Source organism: Chrysochloris asiatica, unplaced genomic scaffold (assembly GCF_000296735.1).
Source record: "Chrysochloris asiatica unplaced genomic scaffold, ChrAsi1.0 scaffold00045, whole genome shotgun sequence".
NCBI lineage: Eukaryota > Metazoa > Chordata > Mammalia > Afrosoricida > Chrysochloridae > Chrysochloris > Chrysochloris asiatica.
Genome location: NW_006408563.1, coordinates 6,346,913 through 6,357,555, shown reverse-complemented (window position 1 = coordinate 6,357,555; position 10,643 = coordinate 6,346,913). Strand labels below are relative to the sequence as shown.

At 40.3% G+C, this 10,643-nt stretch overlaps 1 protein-coding gene across 2 annotated transcripts; it reads left to right on the top strand.

Annotated features, from left to right (window-relative positions):
- Positions 1-2,979: 2,979 nt before the first annotated feature.
- Positions 2,980-8,470, top strand: CTLA4 (cytotoxic T-lymphocyte-associated protein 4). Of its 2 annotated transcripts, XM_006861958.1 has the most exons (4): positions 2,980-3,085; positions 5,920-6,267; positions 6,742-6,851; positions 8,366-8,470. In XM_006861958.1, exons 1-4 carry the CDS (start codon positions 2,980-2,982, stop codon positions 8,468-8,470), a joined length of 669 nt encoding a protein of 222 aa, XP_006862020.1. The 2 variants fall into 2 exon arrangements, with proteins under 2 accessions (XP_006862020.1, XP_006862021.1); XM_006861959.1 differs by lacking the exon at positions 6,742-6,851 and having other exon boundaries at positions 8,366-8,433.
- Positions 8,471-10,643: the final 2,173 nt, after the last annotated feature.

Below are 10,643 nucleotides of genomic sequence, written 5' to 3'. Positions count from 1 at the left end.
AAAAGGTCTTGTGCAGTAGATTTGCCTAGTGCAATATGTCATTTGATTTCTTGACTGCTGCTTTCATGAGTGTTGATAGTTGATCCAAGAAGAATGAAGTCCTTGGCAACTTCAATCTTTTCTTTGTTGATAAGAATGTTGTTTATTGGTCCAGTGGTGAGGATTTTTGTTTCCTTTACGTTGAGATGCAATCCATACCGAAGACTGTGCTCTTTGATCTTCATCAGTAAATGTTTTAAGTCCTCTTCACTTTCATATATAGACTAAGTTAAGATTTCTCTTAGTGAGTCTTTAATGTGACTTATCTTTGTTTTGTTTTCTAGTCAAGCATAAACTGAATTCCTTTAGTTATTATTTCTTCATAATCTGCTTTCATGTAGAATCATTTTCTAGGTTTAAATAACAAAACAGAAAACTTCAGTGGCATTTTTGAAGAGCCCACACTAGTTTTCTTTACAGAGTGATCCCAACATAGACTTGTCTGGTTGTTTCATTATTAGATGCTGGCAATAATACTACAAAGATGCTTTGTCCTTCTCAGTGCATTTTATCTGGAGGTGAATGAGGTAGGGCTTTCTCATCACAGGTGATGCTCAGTTTGATCACTAGGTTAAGGTAGTGACTTCTGGATTACCCTATATCCTTTCCCCTTTGTAGTTATATTTGTTTTCACAACCAGTTTTCTTTCTATGGCACGAATAGTCTCACTAACTAATATGAAGGGATCTGGTTAGGCTCTTGAAGTTCTAGCATAACTCTCCTCTTTTATTTTTTTAATCTGTCTTCATTGATCTATTTATTTATTTTACAAATATATGTAGAGTGCACTCCTGATGTGGCAATGTAGGATCAGCACTGGACTGTGAACTACAAGGTCAACAGTTCAAACCCACCAACTATTCCTCTGAAACCTATACAGGGTCTCTATGAGCTGGAACAGACTGGAGCAGTACTCAACAACAATGACAACATATTATGTGCTTGAAAAGTCTTGATGGTATAGTGGTTAAGTGCTCAGTTGATAATCTGAAGGCTAATTGTTCAAGCCCCTCAGCTGCTTTGTAGGAGAAAGATATGGTGGTCTGCTCCCATCAAGATTTAGTCTTGGGACCTCTATGGAGCGATTCTAATCCCTCCTACAGGGCTGCAAAAAGTTGGAATTGACTTGAAGGCAATGGGTCTTATGTGCCTCAGCCCTGTGAAATTTTTGTTAGTGATTTTTTGATTGTTTAAACCATAGCTTTAATTTCAATCTTTGTATTGTGCTCCCGATCCTTATTGGCCATGGTTTACATGATTTCCATGTAAAATTCTCAGGAGTATCTTAAACTCAAAATGTCCAAATAGAACTCACCACTTGCTCTCCACTTGCTCTTCACACATTCTGTATTCCAATAAATCCCATCTCCATCGTCTCAGTGACCCTATACTAAAATATCTCTTGTGTATTGAGTGTGAACCACTGTAATAGGTCTTTTATATGTGTTGTGTGTGTTCTCTCATTTAATTCGTATAACAGTCTTGAGAAACAAACTCCATTATCCTGAGGACATAGGGTTTGAAGTAAGTCTTCATGCTAGGATTTAAATGCAGTTGTCTTTGACTTCAAAGACTTAGTTCAAATTCTGGTTCTATTACCTACCTTGAGATTAAAGCAATAACCTCAGTGCTTCAGCTACCTCTTGTATAAAATGGAGGAATGGATCCCCGTTTTGTAGGGTTGTTATGTCATAACACATCACATGCCCTTTCCCAGCCCCTGTGCATTGGCACATACTGCTTTTTTTGCCTGAACACTAATTGGTTTAGGTTTTACTTCCTCTAAGAATCCCTCTCTGACTTCCACAGGTAGGAGCAGTGGTTCTGGCTTTCTATACCTTGTGAGAACTTCAACTCCAGTCTTTATTCCATCTATGATGACCACACATGTAACTATTGGTCCCTCCCACTGCTGTGTGTTCCTCTTGAGGTCAGGATCACACCTTTTCCGTTTTTGTATCTCCAGTGCTCTGTGTCAAAACTAGTCCTTATTAAGTGCTCATTAGGTTGTTATTGCCTGTTAGCATTTGAGCTAGAGTTTCAAGGCCTGTAAAGTTGAACTTTTGTTCTGTCCACAACTTTTATAAATTTAAGAATTTGAGTCATTTTTCACTTTAGCTTTGGGATCTACTGCTTGAAAAACTACCGTTTATAAATGACTTTATCCTCTTATGGGAGTATTAAATTTGGTGGATCATTTTGTTGTGGGCTGTTCTGGGACCTTCTATAATTTTGCTTTGTCCTTGTGGGGGTAAGCCTTTTAAGAACATTCAGATTCTTTTCTGATCTGCAAAATGAGGGGCAGCTCAATTTATTTCTTGTTCTTTGAGTGTTTTCTCTCAACACAATGTTAAATGGTGCTGGAGGAAGAAACTCTTACTTGAAAAGTCAATCTTAGAAGGATGGTGCCAATGCATATATAACAGATCTTTACTAATGATGCTCAGAGGTGACTTCTGCCATTAACTCAAGTGCTCAGAGAGTGGCAGCTTAGCTGTTATAGGAGTGCCAATGAAGTTAGTTGGGTGGTAAAATGCGATTAGATAAAATTGGAATTTAGGGGAATCCCTGCACTCCAGGAAATTCTCCAAGTCTCCACTTAGTTATCCAGATCCTCAAAGAGCACAAGAAGCTTTAGTTTCAAATTGAGTGCATTTTCCATCCATGGATTGGTTTGTTTTGTTCAGTTTTACTTTGAGTGTTTGAGGTTATCTTTTCGACGTAACTGCTAAACCCACGGCTTCCTTTCTCGTAAAACCAAAACAAAAAGCCTTTCTATTCATTTGCCTTCTTTGTGTGCACATGTGTAGTACATACCTGGGATCAAAGCCGACTATATAAAGTCCTTGATTCTGTGTGGGTTCAAACACATTCAAAGCTCCAGGATCCTGAAAGGTTTCACCTGGCTTCCTGAAGCCCTGAGTCCACTCCCATAAAGCCATGGCTTGCATTGGATTCTTCAGGCCTGGGGTTCAGCAGCACCTGCCCAGGACCTGGCCCTACACTGTTGTGCTTTCTCTTCTCTTCATTCCCATCTGCTCCAAAGGTGAGTGAGGCTTTTGGAACGTGAAGGTGGAGGAGGTGTTTCTCCCATCTGAGTTTCATTTCTTTAGTAATCAAGGGCAGTGATTTATAACAAAGCCAGAAGTTACAGGTACAACTTAATTCTCCTGGCTTGGATGGCTCTGAAAGTGGGAGACAACCAGCAGCAGAAGCAAGTAAGCAGACATACAGCTCATGGCTGAGAACTAGTAGTATGCTATATACGTAATGAGTACATGTTAGATGATTTGGGAGACGCTGGCAATACTTTAAGGTATTTTCTTCCAATCTTCCAGAAGAGTAAAAGAAAATACCTTAAGGTAAAGAGATTTAGGAGGGAAAAGATATCCACAATCCTAAATGCACTGGAGCTTGGTATCAAGATAAACTCCAGATTTCCCTGTTTAAAAAAAAAAAAAAAAAAATCAACTGAATGAAATCATTGGCAGTTTCTTTCTTACCCAATTCAAGGTTTAAGATCTTTTAATTCAACTTTAGAAACTAACTATCCCATTTGCTTAGAAATAGTTTAAAAATTACTTTATAAATGAAGGTAATTTGAAGTTGCAAAGTAACAAGAGGAAAAAAAAAGAAAGAAAAAGGCAGAAAGAGAGAAAGAAAGTGAGGCATCCATCTGTTTGGCATAAGATACTTATCTGCTGTCTGTCTTAGTTGTGGACATCAGGTGTGTTACATGGCTAGAAATGATTAGCATTCCCATTGAATCTCAGCCTTTTCTCTTTAGACTTTATTGTTTAAGAAAACATATAATATGTATTAAGTAGGTGGTAGTTTAATTTTTACTTGTTAAGAAAGAGTCGTATATGTTTTCTGATTTTACATGTTCGAACATGCAAAGATTAAAGACTCTTAGAAGTAATTGAATTTTCTTTTTAGGAAATTGCTCTCAGCCTGTAGTTAGGATCCATCCACGATGGATATTGGGATATTGGGATATTGAGTGTGGTCAGATTTAGTGCTACTAATTGGGAGCTCACCTAAGGGAAAAGCAGGAAATTTGGTCTTAGATCTAGAGTCAATACAATAAATATTATTGAGTGTCCATTTGAGCAGGATGTGACTACTGCTCTAAGAGGCAGAAGATGGGGTAGATGTGATTGTTAAGTGCCGTGATTAGACCACAAAAACCTTCACTGTAGGGCATAATGTAATGAAGTACTGCAATGGAGCTATACCAGCACAAAGGATGCTCAGAAGGCAGTGGAGGTCATTCCACTTTAAGTAATCTAGCTTCAAGAAGAAGGTGCCATTGGAACCAGACTTTAAAGGATAGATAAGGTCCTGGTATTGGTGATGCAGGATAATGCACTTGACCACAACGTCAGTTTGGGCCACCAGGTCAGTGGTTCAAACTCACCAGCTACTCCTCAGAAACCCTATACAGGGTCACTATGAGTTGGAACCTACTCAACAGCATTTAACAACAACAACATTCTGTCAGGGGAAAATGTGGAATGGGGAAGAAGATACTTGTCTCACCAAATTGAGCTGCTGAATTAACCATGGCTGTGGCTGCTACCATATTGTACTCTCTTCCCCCAAGTACAGATGCTTGGGGGAAGATACTGGTGTCTTTAATAAAGGGTGATTTATAGGCAGGAAGGGAATCATAGAGAATATAGAATAATATTTATTTTGTTTTGCAAGCAATGGTAAGTAAGGCATCAGAGGGTTTGAGCAGATGAGTAACGTTATTCAATCCAAGTTTTGGGGTGATGACTAGTTGCCATTTGTTTGAATGTAGAGAGGCCATGTTAGTACAGAAAGACGAGTTCGGAGAGAATTTGATATGAAACCACCATTTCTTAGATGATATGAGTCTCTTTGTATGGAAAGTTATTTCCCTTATCCTGCAGAAGACAGAGGAAAAAGATCAAAGGAATACCAAGATGCTAGAGTGAAGCAGAGAGAGAGGGTGGGCGGAAGAGGTGATGATGGCGGTAGGGGAAGCCCATAGAAGTTAACAAACAGCAGGGTTGCCTCCGTTTGGAGAGGAAACGACCTGGTGCCCTCTGCTCTGCGGCTTCCTTCATCTAGCAGAATCCCCATTCTATGATACTGATGCTAGAGAAAGGGTGGTCAGCCCAGTGAGCCATGGCTCAGCTGTTACTCCCAGGTAACAGAAGTACAGGACCAGTTAAAGAAAGAGGCAAAGGTTTGCGCAGTATGCTTTGAGGAGTAGTAAAGCAAGATTCTATACGTCAATTCCCACAACTCCCCCCAAAATGCTCTATTATTACAACGCTAGAGTGGAAGGCACTTTAGTAATAATCCCAGCTTACTGTGGTGGTTGTTGTTAAGTGCTGTCAAGTTGGTTCTTACCCATAGCGACCCTACATAGGTTTCCAAGGAGCGACTGGGGAGCTCGAACCCCTGACCTTGCAGTTTAAGCCAACTTTGCAGTTCAGTGCATTAACCCACAGCGCCACACATGTGAGGAAAATGAAGGCTACAGGAGAGATGTGACTTGCCCCAAATCATGTTTCATGACAGAGCCAACTCTTCTGTTTGCCACATCAAAATTCTTCCTGCCATAACCTTCTGCCTTTAAGAATCTGTTTCCTGAGAAGGAACTTTATATATTTTTTGAAACAGCTAATAGAAAGTCCTGGGGAATAAAAATGGAATGAAAACTGGAGTGGACAGAGGATTAGTGCTTAGGGAGGATGAGGGGTTTGGGGAAGGGAGAAAGAAGGGGTGACAGGTGAAATGGAGGCTACCCCTCTAGGATAAACCTTCCCTGGCTTGAGGCTTTACCTGAGACTAGCCGTGGATGTGAGTGAATTCATGGAGTTCTCTTTTTCTTTTCTGTGTTAGCGTTGTACGTGTCCCAGCCTGTAGTGGTGCTGGCCAGCAACCGGGGTGTTGCCAGCTTTGTGTGTGAGTATGAGTTCTCACTCAAAGTCAAAGAGGTCCGAGTGACAGTACTGCGGCAGTTCAGCAGCCAGATGACTGAAGTCTGTGCCTCCACATTTGAAGTGGAGAAGGAGTTGACCTTCCTAGATGATCCCACCTGCACTGGAACCTCCAGTGGAAACAAAGTGAATCTCACCATTCAAGGACTGACAGCCACCGACACTGGGCTGTACATCTGCAAAGTGGAGCTCATGTACCCACCGCCCTACTACATGGGCATGGGCAATGGGACTCAGATTTTTGTCATTGGTGAGCAAAGTCATTTTACTAAGTTGACATCATTCACTCTGCTGTCTTCTCTGCAGGAGAACAGTTTTGCGCCTTAACTTCCAATGGCTCATTGTTTATGACTATGGAGAGTCCTTTGGTTCTCTTTACTGGTGCATTATCATTCCACATAGTAGGCTTGCTTATAGGTGGCTATCTAAATAACATTTCTGATTATTAAATAAAATGGGTTGAGGCAGGTGGTTTTTTTTTTTTTTCTACTGGAAAGCTGGAGCACTCCCTCTGGAATGATAACCACCATATCTTGTGTCTTTGATTAGATATTCTAGGAAGTGGCCCCAAATAACCAAAGTTACCTGTAGGCTAGTAGCTCTATTTGGGGTGTGCATCAAAGCCTGGGAGCTCCAACAACTTCTTCCTTTTTTCACCAGTGGGGTAGGAGACCTGTAACATGAAAAGACTGTCTTACAGACAATGCTGTGTTACTGGTTGCAGATCCAGAACCATGTCCAGATTCTGAATTCCTCCTCTGGGTTCTTGCAGCAGTCAGTTCAGGACTGTTTTTTTACAGTTTCCTCATCACAGCTGTTTCTTTGAGCAAAATGGTGAGTATGATGTTGGCAACCACCGTATTTAGTGGGGATAGTTCTGTGTTATCTACTGACCAAATGATGGGGTAGGGCTTTGTTTTCTTGAGATGAAGCAATACACGTCAAAGAGGAAGAACAGTGGTAGAGAATACATTAGAATCCTTGGCATTGGCCTTTGAGGTTTCAGGATGACTAATATTTTAGATGAATGTCTTTGACATTGAATGTGTGTGTGCTTCTGAATAGGGTTTCAGTTTGAGTAACTGAACAACACGGGGCAACTGTTTTGCTCTTTGTCTTCACAAACGTACTTCAGTTAGTAACCCTGAAACACAAATTATGTTGGGTAAAATGTTAGTGGAAATGACCACCTGGGTGGATTTTATTCTTCCCTGAATGTTCCTTCATTTAACTTCAGAGACATCTCTTGGTGCCACTCTACTTGTGCTTTCCTTGTCCAAGCTGATATCTGTCATGGACACAGCACCTAACTCAGGTTCCCTACTATCCTACATGCTTACCTGAGAAACCTTGCCTGACCTTCTAGCCCTGTTCATTAGATTGTATTTACTATAGTTGGTGGTGGTGAAAGAGGCAGACTTTCTGTCCAGGTCTCTCTGACTGTCCCTCTCAGCCACCTATGTTTAATGCTGGCTTCGCTATCACAAGGACTCTCTCTCTAGCTCTATTTGTCTTTTTCAATCTCTTTCTTTCTCTCTCTCTCTTCCACACACAAATACATACTCAGTTCCAAGATCATCTCCTCAGATGGACAATGATGTTCATTTATTCTAGGTTATTTCTTTTTTTCTACCTCATTTGTCATAACCTGCCACCCAGACTAGTAGACTAGATCTCAATTTACTGAGGAGATAAAAACTAGGGACTAATAGAGATAGATAGATGTTGTTGTTGTTGTCAGGTGCCATTGAGTTGGAACTGACTCATAGCGACCCTAAACACAACAGAACAAAACAGTGTCTGATCCTGGGCCAACCTCACTACCACTGCCACACTTGACGCCATCAATGCTGCCACCTGGCCAATCCATCTCGTTGGGGGTCTTCCTCTTTTTCTCTGACCCTCCATCTTACCAAGCATGATATCCTTCTCCAGCAACTGCTAACATAGATAGATAAAATGTAATAAAAAGAATACAAAGAGTGGAGTTGAGAAATACAGCTTTCAAATAGAGTAACTCAAGTTTAGTACTTTATCATGGCTCCTTCACAAATGCCAGTCAATTACCATAGGCATTTTGCATCATTTCTGAAGATTCTTCTAAGTCTCTTTCTCCTATCTGCCAGTCAGAGAGAACAATTACTATTTTACATTAATGGTATAGTTATTTACCTAAAACGAATTTTAATATTGGAATCAAGAAAACATGCTGGGGCTTATAATTCTGTATGTCATGAACACTCGTGTTTGAACAGGCAAGGACCCAATATTTGGTGAGTTCCTATTATGGTCAGGGGTGATGTCTGTGTTCTTTAATAATAATGACTGTTTCTTTTTGTGTTTGGCAGCTAAAGAAAAGAAGTCTTCTTACTACAGGGGTCTATGTGAAAATGCCCCCAACAGAGCCAGAATGTGAAAAGCAATTTCAACCTTATTTTATTCCCATCAATTGAGATATCATTATGAGGATGAAAGACATTTTCCAGTTTCTAAGAGCTGAGACCATTCTTACTTTTTGATAACCAGCTATTTTTGTTTGTTTATGTATTTTGGGAGGAATTTATCTCTCTTTAATATAAAGCTGGTTATGTAACCCAAATTGAGTGTACTACAATTTAAAGCAAAAGAACAGGAAAGCACAGCTGGGATGCTCTGTCATATCAGATCAAATTTTAGTAAAAACATCCCTCAGGAGCAATATGAAGGTGCAGCATTACAATGTGGGCTCAAGAAAATAAGTTAGGGATTGGTACAGTCCAAAGAAAGTACAGGAAGGCCTTGAGAGAGATGAGTATCTTGGACATACCTTGTATTGCATATGAGAAGTTTCTAACTGAAATGATCTTTTCAGTTACATTTTTATACTATATTGTTTTTCTTAACAATGTATAATGACATGAAGACTTTGAAAATACTCACATGGCTATATTGTAGCCAGTGATGCCAAAGGTTGTATTGTACCAATATGTCTCCTTTTATCTGATAGTATTGTACATGGGGCCACATGCACTTTGGATACTTACTGATGGCTTAAATACAAACACTATATGGCAGTGACTTCCCATCATGAGTTAAGAGGAGATTTTGTGGAGGGCCTTGGGACACTAATACACAGACAGAACAAGGTCACTTGTTAAGTGAGTTTGACACTGGAAGGCAGGTATGCTCACTACTATACCACCAACACTTCTAGTGGCATGAACTGGATGGGGCCATGGCCGTGTTCCAGATTCTTTCAGACCTGTCGGGCTGAATTGGTAGGGGCATGATGGTACTTTGAGCTTTTATGCCAACTCCTTTCAGTGGTTTGCAAGGAAGCTAATGCTAATGGTATCTGAGTTAACCTGACAGAACAGCATCGAGGAAATTGCTCACTCCAGGAGTTCTGTAGGTATGGACTTCCAGGAAGTTCCAGGGCCCTCCCCCCGATTCCTTACCATGGTTAATATCATTGGCAAAACAGGTAGAATGAGGTGCAGTAATGTTTCTGAAAACTAACACTGTTCGTGTTTTTTTTTTCTTTAACTCATTATTTTCCATGAAAATGCAACAACATGTATATTATTTTTAATTAAATAAAAGTTTGTGGTGGTAGTTTTATGCAGTTGTTTTTATCTTTCTTGTGTTTGAGAATTGCATTTGCTTTTGATTCATTCTTCTCTAATGCCATAAATACTGGGAATAAAATGGGAAAGTGCAAAAGGACAATATAGAAACTGCTTCATGAGTCACCTGCCTGCCAGTGCATTACCTCCAAGCTGTTCTTAGAAGGAATCCATGCTGTCATGGTTTTCCTTCTATCCCTTCACAACTATTTGGGGTATAAAGTGGGTTAGCATAGTTATCACAGTCATTTCTAAACACACAAAGTGCTCTTAAGAAAAGTTTCTTCACCTCTTCTTTCTTACCCACAGCTTCCTCAAATCAACTCTCAGAACTGATTACAGTTACCACGGCAACCCCAGTGTTGTCACTTATGACCCTTGCAGTCATTTTGTTTGGTCTTTGAGGCAAATGGAGCTTCCTCTTGTGGCTTCCCAATGGACCTTTGCAAATGTTGGGGAAACACATCTGTGGTCTTATGTTCTTATTAGCTGGCAGACAAGGGCCTGGACCACTGAATCTTCTGTGATTCTTGGTTAACCAATGTATAGCCTTTGTCTAGTAGCGTAGTGGTTACAAATAGGGCTGTGAACCACAAGGTCAGCAGTTCGAAACTACGAGCTGTTCTGCGGGAGAAAGATGAGGCTATCTGCTCCCGTAAAGATTTACAGCCTCGGAAACCCTTTACAGGGTCACTATGAGTTGGAACCAACTCCATGGCACATAACCACTACCATCCACTTCATTTTACCTCAAGGCTTCTTATTTTGACTTCTACATCTTACATGCAATGAGGGACCACCTATCACTGAATCATTTATTTTAAATGCTGGTTCTTTAACTCCAGATGTGCTGACTTAGAATTGTTAGGTGGTTGGGCCGGGAGTTTGCACCTCTGATAAGCCCTCTGGTGCTTCTTAAGCGCATCAAGTTTGATGAGAAATGCTGCTTTGTCAGCAATTGTGAACAAACTTTCTCTCTTATTTTTTTCTAACAAGTGCTCATAAACAAATGAGACAGCAC

What these genes read in the sequence shown, in the direction of transcription:
- CTLA4 (XM_006861958.1), top strand. Translation starts at nt 2,980, where the DNA reads ATGGCTTGCATTGGATTCTTCAGGCCTGGGGTTCAGCAGCACCTGCCC. An exon ending in CATTCCCATCTGCTCCAAAG is followed by an intron (nt 3,086 to 5,919) that starts GTGAGTGAGGCT and finishes TTTCTGTGTTAG; the next exon opens with CGTTGTACGTGTCCCAGCCT. An exon ending in CTGTTTCTTTGAGCAAAATG is followed by an intron (nt 6,852 to 8,365) that starts GTGAGTATGATG and finishes TGTGTTTGGCAG; the next exon opens with CTAAAGAAAAGAAGTCTTCT.